General features: G+C 43.4%; 1 protein-coding gene and 1 long non-coding RNA gene across 8 annotated transcripts in view; one reads left to right on the forward strand and one right to left on the reverse strand.

The window, feature by feature from the left end:
• LOC109369539 (uncharacterized) overlaps nt 1–14415 on the forward strand; it is an 18450-nt gene extending 4035 nt beyond the window's left edge. For 2 of the 3 annotated variants that reach the window (XR_004160881.2, XR_014885477.1), the window contains 4 exons: nt 1252–1359; nt 3060–3131; nt 9332–9514; nt 13790–14415. This is a non-coding gene — a long non-coding RNA (uncharacterized LOC109369539). Of the gene's footprint in view, nt 1–1251; nt 1360–3059; nt 8330–9331; nt 9515–13789 lie in introns of all 3 variants that reach the window. The other variant, XR_014885478.1, reaches the window with a different exon arrangement.
• The window catches only part of RSRC1 (arginine and serine rich coiled-coil 1), a 115631-nt gene continuing 97552 nt past the window's right edge, over nt 1028–19106 (reverse strand). For 2 of the 5 annotated variants that reach the window (XM_019619204.3, XM_010717090.4), the window contains 3 exons: nt 7937–8043; nt 6898–7044; nt 6058–6296 (listed from right to left, as the gene is read on the reverse strand). In XM_019619204.3, the coding sequence (XP_019474749.2) occupies nt 6204–6296; nt 6898–7044; nt 7937–8043 (347 nt within the window). In that variant the 3' untranslated portion in view covers nt 6058–6203. Of the gene's footprint in view, nt 4443–5466; nt 5704–6057; nt 6297–6897; nt 7045–7157; nt 7301–7936; nt 8044–19106 lie in introns of those variants that run through there. The other 3 variants (XM_085232953.1, XM_019619202.3, XM_031555020.2) reach the window with 3 other exon arrangements.

The following is a 19106-nucleotide window of genomic DNA, read 5'->3' on the forward strand; positions in this document are numbered from 1 at the left end:
AAATCAGCTAGGTAGGAGTGACTTCAGTTACATAGTGCCAGCTAGAGCCAATCTCCACAGGAATCTGAAAACCAAGCTTCTTCCTTCCAGCTTCAGCCCGTCTGCACCACGTGGAGCTCCATTTTTCCACCATCTAAAATCGGTGACCACAGCTCAGGCAGTTACCACGTTTGTTCACATAATTGAAATAATTCAGAAGATCTTGCCTGCCTTAAGCTGTTTGTCTCCCAAACTAAAAACAAATCCTGCTCCTTGAGCAGGGAATATTAAAGCCATATTTAAATAAGTCCTGTAGAAAACAAGGCTATTAAATGCACGTTATCACAACATCAAGTTAATCCGGTTCAGAAATGATCACAGTGTATGACTGCCTTCACAAGTAACACAAGTACTAATTGTCAATTTCAATAGCGAGGAAGGGTTTTAATCAGTTCTGAAGAAAGAATGGCAGCTTTTATTGCACAATTACTTCTTAATTACATTTGCTGCAGCTCCTAATTTCCAAAAAGTGTTAGTTTTGCTTTTCTAGCTATTGAGAACCAGCAGAGTATATTAAGAATAGGTCCTTTTTCTGAACTGTTTTGGAAAAAGCCTGGCAGCAGATCACTTGGGGCTCGGATCTGTTCTGTGCTGCTGCCTGCCCTGCGCTGCCCAGCAATGTCAGAAGCAAGGTTGAAGGTAATTTGAGAGGGCTCAGACAATCAGAGCTCAACCCCCGTCCGTTTTGTAAGGATCAGCAGTTACTATTTAAATTTAAAATGTATTGGCATAAATGAGGAATCCTGACTTCTTACATTTTTACCGTTAAGTCCTTTTATGGGTGGCCTTAAAGATGCACTGCCATTTCCAGAGGCTGGAGTGTATTTTTAGTGGAAGCCTTTTGATAGCATTGTTAGAAACTGATTGCATTCCATCCCTAACGTCAGCCTGATGCAGAGTATTTTGCAAAGGCAGTTTGTTATAAATTGTTGGTAAGTGTCAGATAAAAGCATCATTCTACTACAAGCAACTAGCGGTAGGCATGTAATAACATTTACATTAATATTTTATTTAAATGTATCATCAATTCACATAGTCACCCAGCTCTGTAACTGGTACGAATACTGAAATAATACGCCTATAGCCTACAGAAGAACACTCTGAAATTTACCAAGAAGGTATCCAAAAACACACTTGACATTTTTACAAATGTTAGCTGCGTTCAGTTTCCACTAATAACAACTATGAAATTTGTTTATGTCTTCCCTTCAGGTCTGCAATGGGGGACGCAGTGCTGCAGGCAGCAGATGTGAGCAGTGGCAGCCCAGAGGACGGGGGCAGCCATGCTGTGCCTCCAGCAGCACTCACTGCCCGGCCCAGGTCAGTGCTTTGTGCTGGCAAGGGATGGGGTGAACACGCTGCTTCTTCCTGCATGGTGATCCAGGGAATTCACAAAATACAGAGGATTTTATTTTATTTGTTTGATGGGTATTTTTTGTTTGACAAGATTTAGATTCTAAGGCACCAGCAAGCAATGAGGCAACCTGCTCTGTGTGTGCAGCTGCAGGTAGGAAACAGAAAGGCAAACATAGTTTGCGTACTCTTATTTATATGGCCATATGCATCTTATTTATATGGCCACCGTGGGTCGTGCGACAGCTGCTCGGGGCTACAGAGACATCTAGTGGGAATGAGGCTCTCACAGCAGCAGCTTAAAACCATGAGAAAGCACCTTCAAGCTGCAGCATTTTCAAAATACTGCACTCCAAAACGTGCCCAAGGGATGAGATGCTCCTCACGTCACCAATGTGAGACTATGCCACGCAGTCCTAATTCATACTGCATTTCTGAAGAAGGAAAACCAATAGCCAAGTAGTGATTTTCATTTTTACCTGAGTTTAAATGGCACTAGAAAAATAATTTTCAGCTTCCGAAGTGCACACACCTTGCTGGGTGGGAGCCCAGCTAGCAGTGAAATGCAGCTCTGTGCTACTGTGGGGAGCTGAACTCTGCCCCTCTCTGGGCTGAGCTTCAACTCCTGTTTCCATCCAGAAGGATGGAAGTATCATGGCACATCTTTTTCTGGAGTGGCAATTCCAGAGTGACTCAGAGCCTAAGTCTTGCTCCCCGGTGTCATACAATCTGGCCCAGCCACCTCTATTTTTTTCCTCTAGGTCTCAGCAAAGGAGTAGGACAAAGAGGGCAAGGAACAATCAGGAATAAAAAAAAGCAAATGAAGTCAAAATTACAAATGGTGGATAGCTTAAATTTTGGAGCGTTGTTACTTATAGCATCGCTTATTATTACTGCTACAATTTGAAGTCACTGCAGCCTTGTGGCATAGGTGGATTAAGTCATGGGTTCGAGCTGATCTCTTCTAAAACAGGTTTCTAGAGTTCAAGGATCTCTGCTAAAAATAACTTCCTTCTGGTAACATGACAAATGGAAAACTGTGATCATCGAGAAGCTTGGTTTTGGGTTACTGATGCAAAAATGGCCTTCAGGACCACTCAGTCCTGTTCATATCTGAGAGGTTTAAGCACAAGTAGCAGAATTTGATCTCCTGGCCAGCAGTGTTGTCAGAGCTACAGAAATCTTTCTAAAATACTGTAACCACAATTTAAAAGTAAACACAACTGATTTTCAAGCAATTATCATAATCTAAAATAAATAGTTGTGGATATGCCAGATGACTCAAGGGCTAGCGAACATTTTACCTGAAAGTTATCTGATCAAAATCAGCCTGGCTTGATTTTAATTGATGGTGGCTGTTTGGCAGGCTAAGTGAAATGAGTTTGCTAATGTAATTTCTAGGGGTAGAGGTCTTTGCTGACTACCAGAAGTCAGAATAGATCAAGTTACAGCATTATCTTTTCACTCCTACACATGATTTGTCTAAGTCAGATTTAAGGTAGTTTGGTATTATGAGGAACTTTATGTTGCAGCCAACCGTATCTGAGAGACACTGCCACAAGTCCTGAATGACAAAACCTTAGCACATCTAAGGACACAATGCACCCAACAGTCCCAGATTTAGTTGGGTAGTGAACAAACAACCGCTTCTTTCCCTTTCTAATCAGGAATCCGTTCACGTCCACCAGGAGGATGGAATAAAGTGGAAAATATGGCAAGAAGAAATACAGTCTTAATAGGTAAGAGTCATAAATTGTGATGGTTTACACTGGAAAACCTCAGAAGCAAAGACACAAAGAAAGCAGGATTATTGTAGGAAGGTATGATTTTTTTCTCTGGCTCAGGAAACACGTGGGTTGAAAGACAGCACTGCATTTTTCCAGGACCACGGTGATTAATCTGTGCCCATTAAGATGAGTTTCATGTCTGTATTATGACACACTTAATAAAAACTGTATCTGGCTATCCCATTAGGTAATACATTTATGCTTTCCTCAAGCAAAAATGCCCCACATGTGGAGCTTATGGAGTGCACATGTATTTGGACACAACCCTTTGAAAATACGTCCAAAGCCTGTAAAGTAATTTTAAGCAGTAGGTTTTCCAAAATTATGTTTAGTCCTGCAACACTGGATATAGAATTGAGTTTATTTGTAATGTTGCTGCCCCCTTCCATACTTCATTTCTGATGCTCAAATATCTGTCTAGCTTTGACAGGAGAATGAATAATTTATCACAGGATGCTATTCAAGTAAAAGCAAAATAAGGAAACAGAGAGTTTACACAACTTGAATCAAGAGTGCTGTAGTAAACAGTTACACTTATAACCCTACAGACTGGCCTTATACAACCTCTACTTTACAGGAGCAAACTCAGTGGAACAGCACCTATTTTTGCTGAAAGTTTAAGCTGTAAAATCAGCAACAGCAGGTTCTGAGGGCAGAGTGCTGATCCAGCACCTCTTTGGTAGGACTCAGCTTTGGAAAGCACCGACACTCACTGCAAACAAATCCTGCAGGAGGGCACTGACATCACAGGGGTCAGTGTTGGAATATCCAGCTTCACTGTATGCAACAAGGGAATCCGTGGTATGATTCAAACTCACTTGCAAGATACCACACCTGGCATTGCTAAGATTGATAATGAACTCCAAGTGAAATCTTACCTTCAATAATCACACTTGAGCATCACAGACTTGGTTTAGACAGCTTTAAACATCTGTGTTGTATGAATCTGCAGGTTCCTAACAAGGATGGGACACTTGCTAATTTGTAACAGACGACATCTAGTTTCAAACCCAGTCCTGCCAAGCCCTTCTCCCAGCACCAACAACTTCATAAACGTCAAGTATGCATAACGAACGTTCAGGACAGGAGTTGGGAAGGGGGCAGAAGGTGATAGAAATCATCTTGACAGTGACTCGTTCTGCATCCAAATTATGTTTGGCATACCTCTGTACAGGACTTTATCTTCAACCTTTCTTCTCATCTCAGAGGATCTAAACACTTTTTCCTTCCAGATCTTGCTCACAATTCTCCTTCAGTATGGACCTGCTGGACAAACACAGTTACTGACTGATTAGAAGCTAAACCTCATTACTCCCACTAAGACTTTCTCACTTAGACTGCTTTGTACAATCTTCTTAATAACCTATAGGGGATGCAAATGAAATAAGAACCATTTTGCATCAAATAAAAGTACCAGAATTATTGGAAATAATCTGTGGTAAAGAGGAATTTAATCCTGAACCTTCTATGGAAATCAAACCATTTTTATTTACTATAAAAGACACACAGCAGGTGATTAGAATAAAGGACAACAACAAATATTTGCTACTTGAAAATGCTGAAATGAAACAAGGGAAACTTTTTATTCCCTAATTTTTCTTGCAGACAGATAGCCCTTGTAATGTGGGATCAAGTAAAACCCACACCATTCATAATGAAAAACTGAAAATGTGCTAAATGCAAATGTAATACATTTTTCCATTACATCAATGATCTAAATAAAAATAAGATGATCGAAGTACATTTCCAGAATCTTCCTCCCTCCAATTAGGAATAGTAAACTCAAAAAAAAACCAACCACAACCAAACACAAATCTTATTAATTTCTTCATTCACAAAGGAGAGCTGATGTAGGTAATTTCCCATGAGATATTTATGTCCAGAAGTTGCAGGCTTAGTTTAGTCTCCTACCAATATAATAGTTTTTTTTTTTCACAGATCTGCTAGACACCTCAAAATAAATACGTTCATATTTTATTTATCCCTCGTATTGAGTTAGATGATGGACAGACTTTTTTTGTAAATATATTGTAAATATATTTATGTGATACGGTCAAATTTGACTAATCTTTCACTATTTTGAAGACACACTTGGACAAATGGAAACTTCAGACACTGAGAACAGTCTCTCAGCATGCCATTATTCTTCTCGACAAAGGTCTGCATCAATAGACAAAATCTTTATATTATTTCCCATTAAGAATGCAGAGAAAACTGTCTTTTGCTGCTTATCAATCATTTTAATATGCTTAAAATTGCATAGGAAACACAGCTATTGAAAACTGCAGAAATTGTAACATGTTTGTTTAAAAGAATAACATCGTTTTTCCTTAAATAAACTCCAAGATGCTGACAGCAGTGGGTAGACACTCAAGAAAATTTGAAACAGCATTTCTTTCCACTCAAGACCACCAAAAGCGAGGTAGGAGGTGAGAGGCAGGCGGGCGAGAGCATCAATTCAGGAGGCCCCTCGGCAATGAGACTGCCCACAGATGTTCAGGATTCAAACACTGCTCCCGCAACGCTGAGTGGAAGGAAGAAGAGATAACAGCAATATAATTTGCCCTGAATCCTTCTTCAGCTGCAGAAGATCTAATGGCCCAGGGTGGTATCATTTGTACTCCAACTGTCTGAGCATTGGTAAATCTGAACTTTCTTTGACAGTCTTATTTTTTTTCATTTATCTTTAAACTGCTACATGGTTATATATTTTTGGGGGATTGGGAAGTATAAAATTACGTCTCCTTGGGCTGTCAAGTCTGCACCCAAGGGGAATCCAGTATTAAAAAAAAGCAAATTACACCGCTATCATAGCCCTCCCTTCTCAGCAACCCACGTAACACAGCAATGAGCTAGGGAAAAAACGCAGGATGGAACATTCTTGTGTATTCAGACGAAATATTTATTCTCTGTACAACTCCTATGACTATTAAAATCCTCTCAAAAGAGAAAAATAAAACGATTTAACGGTGGGATTTCACAGCGCTCACAGAGAACTCATACGCAACGGTTGCAGCAGTTTGCTCAGGCCACCGGACTGCCCATCAGCCTTTCCTGCCGCAGAGCAATCAGCCTCTGGAACCACTTCTCTTCTGCTTCTGCCTTCTCAATAAACAGCTGAGAGATGAAGGGAAGAAGAACAAAAGTAGGCACAACTTCAATTTCTTATAATGTGTTGCAATACGTACATGAAATATCAGTGCTAAGAAAAGAAGCCCAGCTACACACAGGTGTTAAAATACTGACATAAATGCAGAAGTCAAAGTTGAGACTTCAATGTTTTGAAAGCCAACCTGGTCTAACTTCAGTCTCCCCCTAAAACAGTGAATCTGTTGGTGGTCTCACACTGTTGTTAGCCGTATGCATTATTTGGAATATGCATTAGTTTAGTTATGGCAAATCATTTTTAACTTCCTAATTCTTGAAAGAAAAAAAAACAAAAACAACAGCCAAAATGCAAGTGAAAATACCAAACAAAAATGTTTCACTTGTATCCATTTGTCTTTTAGCCAAAGGAAGCTCCTTGGTTATAATTCTTCTCTGTTGGATTACGCAAGGAAAGTAATCTGTTCTGAGCCAGTGAGTGGCCCATTGGTAAATACTCTTCAGACCACAGACTAATTGATGAGCAACCTGGCATGGCTGTTGTGAGGGCACGTGAACCTGGCCGCATTCAATGGGCCGTGTTGTTCTGAAAGAAAAATGTCAACACACTTACATTTGGATGCGCTAAAGAATTATCATCCTGGTATTTGATGGCAGTAGGAATATTGGCAGGTACCGTTTCTTTTTCAGGGGCAGATGCTTCGACAGATCCTGCTCCTATAGTTACAGGTTCGTATTTTAGTTCGGGAGGCTCTACTGACTAAAAAGAAAGAAACACACTGAGCATTTCACCCTCGGACTCCCAGACACGACAGTATCTTAGCCGAGCATTCAGCCTTCTTTGAACTGCAGCACATGCCCACAGAGAGATCCTCCTGCGAATGCTTCTCAGCATGCACGGGTTGGGCACGGCCTCACAGACACACAGAGTGGAAGAAGGTACTGCCAAAGGCAGTGGGAGAGCTTTGGTTGTGGGATCGCTTTCTGAAGAAGCGGTGTGAACTTCTCGGGTATTTCTGAAAAGAAAATGCATGTTCTCAGGGAAACATACAGTGCGATTCAAAACGCTTTGTTGTCAGGTGGAATAACTGAAGCAACTCTTTGTTTGTGTGCTTCCAAAAGCAGTGCCTGAGTTTGCAGAAGAGCTGGCAGCCAAATGCAGATAAAGTTCTGAAATGTGGACGTCTCACGTTAGGTTTTCAAAAGCTGTCTGAAAACAATGCCATTTTGTTTCAGTGAGTAAAAATGGGCTTGAACTCTGATTCCTGCTAAGCAGAATTAAAAATACTGATCTCTACCTTTAACTACAATGTAAATGCCTGATTACTTTTGCATTTTAATTCTTCTGCTTTTTTTTAAAAACATCTTCATGACTGCATACAATTTTAAAAGACTCTTTAAAAATCGGAGCTGAGCAGCATAGTTACACCATCCAAACAGCTGCATTTCATGGACACTGTTGCATGCTTGAAGGCATCCTTCCTTCACCCACACAGCAACATAGGAGAGTCCTTATCCAAAAGCTGATTCCAGTGGTGGCATTAAGGAACGTCAGCTCTGATGCTCCTTCATCAATGGAAACTGTATTCACGGCGTAGCTCCCACCTGACTTGGAAGGGATTGTGCACCAAGAAAGGACATTGCAAACTTACCTTTTTGACTTCTTTACTTGATCTGAATGTCTGTGGAACAAAGGAGTCACTTTCAATAGCTTCAATTTCTTTCACTCGTTTCACTTGCTCTATCAGGGTGGCTTGGTCTACAAAAAGAAGGTGTAGTGTCAGTATACATTACTGTAAGCCTGCAATAAATGCTGTGCCAAAGCAATGCACTCAATGTATTTTACCACAGCACATACTGCTTGCAATGCAGCCTACAAGATTCTGTTACAAAGAAGACACGAAACCTTTCTTCTTTAGTACAACTAACAACAGTGAGTTGACACTGCTGCAGTGCGTGCCAACATTCAAGATGTTCACGCAAGAATTTTGAGAGAAGTCCTTGCAGTATAACCACCAGATTTATGGCATGAGAACTTCCAGCAGGTGAGGATTTGTGGCCAGAGCCAATACTTCAGGGGAGCCCAATCTGCATGAAGTAGCACAACTGCTTCTGCTGGTATCGAGGGGAGTTTGGCTTCAGTTGTGGATGCCCACAGCAATGAGCCTTGCCCTGTGTTCTCATTGCAAGCTAAGTTACTACCTCTGTGCTGCCTGCTCATTACAATACATCTGATCAAAAAGGGTATTTACTTCACTGCCCGTTTCATTTTCTGCTTCTTCAGATTCCCAGCTCAGTTAATCTCATCTCTACCTCTTTGTCTGGCTGTAGCGACAACTGAATCTTCATTCCTTCTTTTCACTGCACGCTTTTATTTCAGCCCATCTTTAAGAGCTCTGCTGGCCTGCTGCTGAGGAATTCTATTTTAAAAAAGATTTCTAAAGGTCCCATAGGAAGTATAAAAACAAACAGGCCAATGCCCTGCCAGAGAGAGGAAATCCTCCTTCACCAGGGTGCTCCAGCTCAAGGGCACTTGGTAGTCACAGCATTGGAAATGGGGGTCAGCAATGCAGATAGGAGAATGGATTTGGGATCAGCTGCTCTCTGCCTGTCACTGCGTCCTGCCCGGGTCTTACACAGACTGGTGGGGATGACAAATTATTAAGGGCAAAAATCACTAAATATTGAGAATTACATCAGTGACATTAACTTGGGAAAATGGACTGGAGGAAGCATAACCCATTAGTGTGTGATATTTTTTGACAAACACATTATTGGTAGATAAAATGACTTCCATGTGTTGTTTGTCAGATGTCAGTAGAAAGGATATGTATTTCATAGTAAAATCAAGAATAATGGAGTCAGAAAGCTGAGAGGCTACAGACAAAAAAGAAATCAATACTACCTCATTGCCCAGCAAGTCTTTCTACTGTGCTACCGTGAGCAAAACAAGCTAACTACTGCGCTCGGGATCGCTGGGGCCACTTCTTACAGACAGGCCATTCCAGAAGAAGAGTTGCAATTTATTTTGTTCTTTTTCTTACGAGTTGACAGACAGAAGACCCCAACAGACAGCAGAGCAAACACCACCACTGCACAGAACGATCCCCATCCCTTGGCTTTACCCAGGGCTCCACCCAAAGTGGCTGCATCCCCAGACAAGGCCCCACGCTCAGCTGCTGCGGCCAGGGAGAGGTTTTATGGCTAATTTGTGTTCTTCACGTCCAACTGTAAGTATGAGTGCTTACATTGCAATGCTTTAATATATTATAACCACATAATCTACCTTTCACAGTAAACAAGTCTGCACAGCAACATCTCTCTTTAGAGTAACAGAAATACCAGGGGTAAAATCAAACAGACGACAATGAGGAATCAGAAATAGGTGACCTGGGAACACCTGCATTTCTGCTCTACGCTCTGCATGCACATTCACCTCCCCCCCATTTCCCAAGCCCACTTGAACTCTGCAGCCTCCTCAGGCATTCACAAGCACCCAGGGAAGAGCCGAGGTGGGCTGCAGGGGCAGGCAGTGGTGCTGGGCAGGGAGGGGGGGGCAGGCAGTGCAGCCAGTGCCCGCACAGCCCAGAGCGGGGCACGCTGCGTTTGTCACTGCAGCCCATGTCGGAGGCACGCAGCTCTCTTTTCTCAGCACAAAAGCAAGATATGTAATTCGATGCGCAATTTACCCTTGTCTCGTAGGAGATTTTTCCCTGCTAATTGATAGAAATTAAGCCATTAATCAAGCCACTAGCCATCATTCAAACCAGGGAAGATGAATACAAACTTTCATCATAACCACCTTCCCCATTTTAGTGTTCATTAGCATTAATTTTTAATGCAATTATGCTATTCTTTTACGCTGAGCTCATAAATTACTGCTCTTTTGTTGCTCGCTGGCCTTGTAAAATCCAAGGTAATGCTTTGTGCTCTGATCTTAAAGGCAATTACTGGGTTCTTCTATCTTTTATGTATCTGCATCCCAAATAACCTCTGTATTGTATGTACAAACTAACGAGTGGATATATTACGCATACGTTTAATATGTAACAATTTGTCTATATTGAACTTCTCCGAGTCTCTCGAAGGCTTTCAGACAAATAAAACTATTTCCACACCCACCGCTCCCCACTGCAGGCACTAAGGGTGCAGAGCCGGGCCCTGCCCAGCAGAAGGTACCACCAGCAGTGGCAGCACAAGCTGTGCTCTGAGCTCTGTGCTGGAGCAGCTCCCAGCGCTGCGCAGTGCTGCCGGCTGCAGTGACCGCCACGCTCATATCCCAGTGCACGTATTGATCCTCAGCAACACATCAGGGGAAGTGCACGGGAGTGAGAACCACCCTGGTTACCCTCAAACACCGAATACAAAGTAAGTGGCTAAATGAAAGATGGAGCTGTGTTGGGGTACAGAAAGCATCAGATAAAATCGATCGCGCTGAGGAGCGTGCTCTGCTTTCAAGCTCTCCCCAGCTGATGCCCGCTGTACCTCTGTCCTTGCTCCCTTCACATCCCGCCAAGGCCAACGTGCACCCACTGCACAGCACTGTCACAGAGGCCCCAACTACTGTGGTGCCTTCAGAGCCTGGTGAGCCCCAAAGCAGCCTGGGCAGAAGTTCCTGACAACACTCTAAGGTGAGGTCTGGGTAGCAGCAGTACAGATCTGCACACTGAGTAATGAGAAGTGAGTTACTGGTTCCTGCTAAGGAGAGGCTGTGCGAGATGAAGCAATGCTAAGTGAAGCAGAGATCCTATAGAAAACTTGCAGTAATTCACCTAAAGGTCACAATGCTTAATTACATGTTTTCCCCTCAATTTCTGCAGAAATGGAAAAACCTACTTTCTTCCAACTGCTATTGGAGAAAAAATTCTAATACACATTCTAATACACTGGGCAACAGGTACAGTGAGGTCACCTTCCCCACATCCCAGCAGGGAGCCCCACAGGCCCCTCTCCTGTTGGCAAGAGGCCTTGGTACCAATGAAGGCTAAAAGGCTCCTGCCCAGTGTTCTGCTTCTGTTGGCACTGCCTGCTTTAAGCTGCATTCTGCCCACAAACACCAAACCTAAATGGGCAACAGCACTGCTCAACCCCTTCTGCCAGCCCCTGCTCCCTCAGTACAAGCCCCGGAGGCAGGGTGTGCCAAGGGGGGAGCCGGGGACCCACAACCCCCCACAGCTGCTCCCACGGGGCCACCTCACCCCACGCAGTCTGCCTGTGTCTCACTGGCTCTCCTCCATCCACTTCTCCCTTCTTTCTGTCGCAGCTGTTTGGCTCGATGCATTTTTTCACAGATCTCTCACACTTCAGAAATAGCGTTCACTTCATCTTCGCCCTTGTAAAATTTATTTTCCTGTACATTAAATATATTTTTGTTTAAAATGAAAAAGAAAGCGATGATTTGGAGACAAACATAAAGTTGTATTTCATTCCTGGAAGGAGCCTACACATGATGTGGTTTCACTGTCAAAATGCAGAGCTGGGAATTTTGCCACGTGAAATTATAGGAGCGCAGCCCAGGAATGGGGTAATGCCTTAATGCTTCAACACGAAGGAAAGAAAACATAACTCAATTAAAACATTCGCTTTGGGGATTTTTCTGACACTCCATATACTTGGGAAAACTGCCACCTACCCTGACCTTTCTGTTATAATTATGTATATCATCTTAAATATCATTAAGTTAGCCTGTATTTCACTCATCTTACATGTTTACCGAGAGTCTGGATTTTTTGCTTTGATTTTAATAACTTATTTCCAGGAAAGAAAAATACTTAAAGTGAATGACACAACTTTTTTGCAATAACACCAAAGAAAAGTTATGCAGACTAAAAATTATTCACCAGCAAGCACTTTGCTGCTCAGTGCTTTAAACTCTGGCACTTTTAGATGCAGTGCAATGATGTGCACGTGGACTTGGATCAAACGTGGATGTTTCTGTGTGACTGCAGTTCGAGTCTAAAAGGTCCTTTTAGACATTACTGGGTAGCTCAGCGATCTTGGACTGCCCAGCACACTAGGGAAGCATCCATCCCTTACCATGCCAGTAGGTTTCCATTACCCAAAGGCTTTTCTGAAGATCCAGGGCAGCACAGGACTCGTGCAGGATCTGCTCAGACCCCATTCGTACACAGTATGGACACAGGGCATTGGAAGGAGCTGCTCTGTGCTCATTATACAATCACACTGCATCAACAAGGCATCACATCCTGCCTGTTACAACACGTCCTGCACATTACAAAGATGTATTAACGCAAAGGAATGCCTCTCTCCCAAAATCCAATCCACCTTTGCAAGGCTGCCCACCTTTCACTTAGATTCACTTTAAAATTTGACAACTACAACTGGACAAACTAGTACACCATCGCATCATTTTCCACCTGGTAAATCGAAGCGGATTCTCCTGGAAGTGCCATGTGGGTCTGAGGTCCCCAGCTGACATCACAGATGCCCCGGCACCAATGCAGGTTTCACCGTGCTGGCAGCCAGGGAAGGGCTTGCACCTACAATGAAACCACTCTAAGTGCCACAGCCACCCGAGGAGCGACCTTCAGGGTACACAAGTTGTGCAGCCCCCTCAGAATTCCCCAGCATGCAGGAGCTGTGCTGCTCCACGCTGCCCCAGCCCTGGGCTGCCCCGCTGGGGGTTGGGAAGGACTGTGCCCCGGCACACGGCCAGCAGCATGGAGCCCATCCCAGTGGTGACCACGTAAGAGCTGGTGACCGAATTGATCGCTCACTGACAGTGCTCAGCTCAGCTCTGCAAATGCATCAACTGGGTAATGAGGAGCTATTAAGTCTATTGATTTCCTGATTTCAATTGATAGCGAACAGGCCAAAGCTACACATCAATATTTGCGTAACTAATACCCAAGAGCTAACAATTTTGACAAATGAAAACCTCAACAGAGCAAACAGTGAAAATTAATGGAAATTTAAAGACCAAACCCCAGAATTTAAGTGAAATATTTAAGGGATAATCACGCTTTATATTTCTGGAGAATTCTGTTGGGTTTGTGTTTTTTGGAGAAGGGAGCTGTGTTTGTGTGGTTTTTGGTTTTCTTTTGTTTTCTTTTAAACGGAGAAAAGAAAACAGCAATGGAGAAGCCCATTGCCCTGCACTCCGTCTCCTGCCCTTGTTTGTCTTCCCTTCCAGAAGCAGCTTTTCAATAGGTAGCTATAAATTTGTTGCAAATGATTGAAGTCAGATAACTAATTATGTGATTGCTTTACAATCCCATTACCTTAACTGATGCTTGTCTCAGACTTATCCTTTAGCACAAATAAATGCCATAAAGACGATGGTAAAATACGCGACGTTAATGAAATACAGAAGCAATTTTTATTTTTCGCCTGTCTTAAACTTTGAAGACAATTTCCAGACTTTTAATTTATAAAGGAATTAATAAATTGCCCCATGAGAGAGAGCACGACTTCATCTGTATTTCCACTTGCAGAACGGAAGAAGCTAAAAGCCAAATCTTTGCTGTTTTTTTTTTTTTTTACAGGCCCAACCCAACCACCTCTTCCAGGGCAGCCATGGAACAGAACTCTGGTGCCAATTCTTCATCTAAAAACCTCTGAATGGATTTGAAATAGCTATTTTTTAACACGATGCTGATGATACACCCATAATAGGGAGCAGAGCATTTTTCTTTGGGGGACAGGAGGAAAAAGGAAACAACTTTGTCAGTTGGGGTTTCAGCTTTGAATCATCATCATCTACCCATGGAGCTCTTCATCTTCACAGAGGCATAAATAAAACGCTAATTATACCTGCTGTGCTTACTGAAATGCCTCAGATACCAGCTGCAAAGTAATTTTAATATTTAGGCACATTTTGCTGATATCCTAACCCTTAATGGATCCCACATGTTAATGGGCTTCAAGCCAGAAGAAAATCCACCTGATTTCTTCCCTCCATAAATGCATATGAAAACAGACAAATGTTGCTTTGCGTTTTAATAGAGACACTTCCACAGATGATATAAGGGAAGTTGTTGGTTTTAATCCATTTTCCTTCAAATAAAAGTGCACTGCAATTTCTCTGTAGCCATCACGCACAGCCTTTGTGCAATGCTCTGCTCCACAGCTTTCCAGCTAATGCGTGCAATAAAGCCAAATCTTGGACTATTCATATGCAAACTCAAGGATTAAAACAAAACACTGCACCTTCCGGGTGAAATATGTTCATAATGCTGCAGAAGAGCAGCAGTGAGTTCACTCCAGGTAGGCACAAGCATGGCTGGTGCTTGGGGCTGGGCAAGGAGGTCTGGGGGCTGTGTGGGCTCTGCTGACCCAATTGTGCTGTGGTTCTATGAAGATCCTGTGATTTACGGTAAAAAATTATGCTTACATGGCTATGTTCTTTGCCATCTCTGGAGTCATCACTAAGACACTTCTGAAAACAAGAGAACTATCTGCAAGTTATGCCTTACTGTTGGTCAGAGCAATTCCTACCAATTTAAATACATTTAGTTAAAGGTAAAAAAAACAAAGCTTTTAAACAAAGCTTTCCTCAAAAGCGCACACCTGCAGAGTGCAAGTTGTCACTAAGAGCACAGCCCTGCTGTGAGATGGCTGATAAGGAGGCCCGCATCCATGCAGCAATGTTACCTTTCATACACTTTATGCACATTTGGATGTTCTTCCTAATGTGCTGTACCGAATTTTTTTCGGTCATTGATTTTCCAGAATCACATCCTGCACTGTTCTACAGCTGTGCCACACAAGGAAGCTCAGCACTTCCACAGTCCCAGTGTGTCATGGCCTGAGCCACGCAGGGGCAGGCAAACAGCTGGAGGCAGGAGGGGCTTCTTCCTTAGCCTCTGCACCGAGTGACACAGAGACAGCCTGAGTTAAGTCCACTGCCGTAACAATGAACCTGAGTAAAATTTACTGGACACCAACTGTGACCTAAGGCAATAACTAACGAACTTAAGGGCATCTGAATATATTTCTGTATCAGTGAGTAAAGCACTTTAACTTATTACAGCGCGACGGCCTGACCTCATGCAATCAAATCTTTCTGTAGCAGATTCAGATGGTGGTTGTAATACCACTGGCACCGAGGTGCAGCTTTTGGCTGTCACCAGAAGGAGTGCAGAGTGAAACTGGATGCTCCATGCATGGTCTCGTTGTGGGAAACCCAACTGTGCGGCATGCTGACTGCCAGAACTCACATCTAACTGGTTAAAGATGAGCATAAGGGACACCTCGTCCCTGAGATAAATCCCAAAGGCATTGGGAAAGGAGTGAGCTTTAAAAGTCCACTTAGAAAAGAGCAAAACAACTGCTGTGGGAAGCACCACTTTTCCATTTTGATGTAAAAGCCGTCAGCCCACGTGTTCCAAAGCAGCCACCCAACACCATTCCGCACCAGGACCGAGTGCAATGCTCAGACACAAACCCCATCATTCTCAGACTCGAAGAATGTAACTTATTTTTTCACACCAGGTTCAACCTGCAATACAGGTGACACTACAGCTGCACCAACATTTCAGTAACGTCCGTGAATTAAGCACAGAAGAGTTCTTCCATTTGCGTTTACAGACAATTCCCTCCTAGCACAGAGTGCCTCTCATGTTTGCATTCCCTGTTCTTCCACCCACGTGGGCTTCATTTCCAAGCCCATTCAAAATGATGTTTTCCAAGCATGTGCCACATGACTTGTTCATATAAATGGAGCAAATTAAACTGTCTCCACATATATCCTATCACATTTGTAGCCCCGATTCCTCTCCTTAACACGTGGCTGAGACACCGTATTATCTGCCTGCGGAGGTTGACCTCAGGATATTAGATTCTGCCACATAGCTCTCTTGTACTAAACCGAGGGGAAACACTTAATCACCCCTGCCTTTTCAGGAAAAAATCAACTTTAAATTTGCCATGATGAAAAATCAATAAACCAGTAATTGCTTGGCTTATCATTGCATGGAGGAACAAATTGGGAAGCGAAGCTTAGCGTCCACACAGATTTCAGTGAAACACAGAGTTTCAGGATCACTAAGCCAGAAAAGGGAAAGGTCTCCGAGTGATAATTAAATCTACTCATGCTGATTTTCTGCCAAATTTATTTCCCCAGAGTATATAAAAATGTTTCCCTGCTTACTAGCTAGGCATAACTAATCAATTCAACACTGGGCCAGCACGCATGAGAAAGACAAAATGCAAATTGGGGATTGAAGGCGTGGGGATAGCACCAGCCCCAGAGCAGGCAGCACAGCCACACTGATTTATGGATTGATTCCAAAGGAACAAACCTCGTTCAGCTGCACGGTACACAACCTGGGCTTGTTCTCAGCACCTCGCAGGGCCTCCCCCTCCTTGCAGTTGCAGAACGTGCTCTATGGCATCTGTGTTTCACATGGGCATCTTCTAAACGCTGTTCTGCACGATGCTCTCACAGATGATCCCGAAGCCGTGTGGGGACGTGGTGCCATGAGCTGGGATGACTGCTCCAGGGATGTGTGTCCCTCCCACAGCACTGCTCTCATCGCACATCTCAGTTCCCTGAATGGGCTGGGCAGGAAAAGCCCTCAAGGCCCTGGTGCTGTGTTCAGACAGCCCCAAACAGAAGCAAGGAAGCAAAAACAAAGCAGAAAAAGAAAAAGCCCTCCGTTGAAAATACTCTTGCAAAAGTAGTGCATTCTTTATTAATAGACCTAATTTCATGCAGCAAATTAGCATAGCTCCAATGGAAGTGCAAATGCAATCAAACTGAAAAATTCAAATGAGAAGGAGGGAGCCTTTTCCTTTCTTTCTTTGCTTTTTTGTCACAAAAATGATTTTTGCGCGTGTCCTTCAACTGGCTATAGGGACTATGGTAATTAAAGCACTGAAAGCAGCACAAGCCCCCAGCCTCTAATCTGGAGCTCGGGTCAGCTGTCTGTAGATTCTAATTTGTCCTCTATTTGTATTCATGACAGCAGAACGCTGCATATTGAGCAGCAAAGCAGCGGGAGGGTGCGGCGGTGGGCTTGGAGGTCACATAATTTGATTTCTGAGCAGATTACATGTAACATCCAACATCTAATCTCACACCTGATTTGGCAATAAAATTATAATAAAAGTGATGTTGGGACACCCTCATGATGGGGTGGGGATGCAAAGGCAGTGTTATGAGCAGAGGAACAGCTGCTGGTCTGCACGTGGTGTTGCTTCCCGTGGCTCCAGAGCAGAGCTGGCGGCTGCTGCAGGTGTGCTGGCAGCCCCACGTGTTTGCACTGCAGAGCGACATCTTAAAGGATAGAATGGAGAATTATGGCATGCTAAATCAGGAGAAATGGTAACTTTGGTTTCATAAAAAAACAACAACGCTTTGTTGATGAATCTGGGGATATTTGAGGCAACCCTAGCTTGAGCAGACAGAAAAGGCCAGCAGGCAGCACCTCCCCACTGCAGGGCAGCTGTAGTGACCCATCCTTGCAGGATCTGTGCCACTTCATCAATAAGATTTCCACCCACAGGGCTGGGGATGATGATACACCTGTAGTAGGGAGGATTCTCAGGCAGAGAATCACTGGGATCAATTGAGCCCGAAACAAAACCACCGCGTGAATTCAATGATCAGATACACATAATTTTTCACTTCTTTTCCATTTCTGCAATAGAAATGAATTTACCAAAAATACAGAAAATTGTTCTCTGCAAAGCAGAAAACAAAACAAAACAAAATGAAACCTACTGCCTGCGAAGCACACTCAGCATAGAAATGGAGCCACACAGAATGTGCTCCCCACGCTGTGTTGGGATCATGTGGCATGGGACGCTTCCATGGCTTGGTATGCCAACACACTTGTTAAACAATTTAATACGCTATTCATTTTCTACTGAAAATAAAACATTTTGTTCTTAATTAGTAGCCAGCCTTGCAGACAAATTGATAGACTTTGTTCAATGAGCTTCTCTTCAGGACACATCTCTATTCATTTCAGAACAACAGAGCAGCCTCACGACTTTTTCAAAGGCACCACAGGACAGTTCTTCTGTTGCGTATTAATAAATTTTCCTCCTGCTTTCACTCTAAGTTACCATTGTTCCTTCCTCCCTAACTGACCATTTTTCCCTTTGCTTTTCCATACTCAGCCTTCCTAACTACTGCAGGCAAAACAATTGCCAGCAAACGAGTCCCTCACATTGGACGCAATGGAAAACCACACACGCATTTTCCAAAACACAGGCTGCAAATGTGCACAAGGGGAGACCTCGGCATCTCGGCCTGCAGCTGGGAGGCAGCCCCCAGCCTCCCTCTGTCTGGGCATAACCACCCTCCTGCTTTGGGGAGGACTCGATGGATGAGGAGCACAGATGAGGACTGATGGATGGACGTGGTGCCTGTCCCCGACTCGTGTTCTCTCCAACCATCAGCGTGCTGTGAGAATTCAAATCTAACTCAGCTTCACCTTCTGGCATCTCACAATCCCAAACCAAGTCGTTAGAATATTTTGATTGAAATTAATTATAGCCACAAATCCAAAGTACCTTTTCCACGTAAACTCAACACTATCACTCTGTAGACATGGATGAGACATTTACAATCATGCAGAAAATTTTTAGCCGTTCCTCATGGAGAGGCACTGTTCCACAGAGTTGAAATTTTCTGCACTGCTTTTGGAACCCTAAGAGCTAAGGGCTTTACAGATGTCATGGCTCCCTTCACAAGGACAGAAGAGCCGGTGTGAGGTATTTTAGGGTAAAACATCACATTCTACCAGGCAGCTTTTCTCATTTCCAAAGAGATTTTGCCAGACTCAGAGCTGCATGGGGACGCCAGGACCCCAGGAAGGGAGCACTGCTGTGCAGCTCTCTGTATCTTCTGGG

The sequence above is a fragment of the Meleagris gallopavo genome, chromosome 11 (genome assembly GCF_905368555.1).
Source record: "Meleagris gallopavo chromosome 11, MGAL_WU_HG_1.1, whole genome shotgun sequence".
Lineage (NCBI taxonomy): Eukaryota > Metazoa > Chordata > Aves > Galliformes > Phasianidae > Meleagris > Meleagris gallopavo.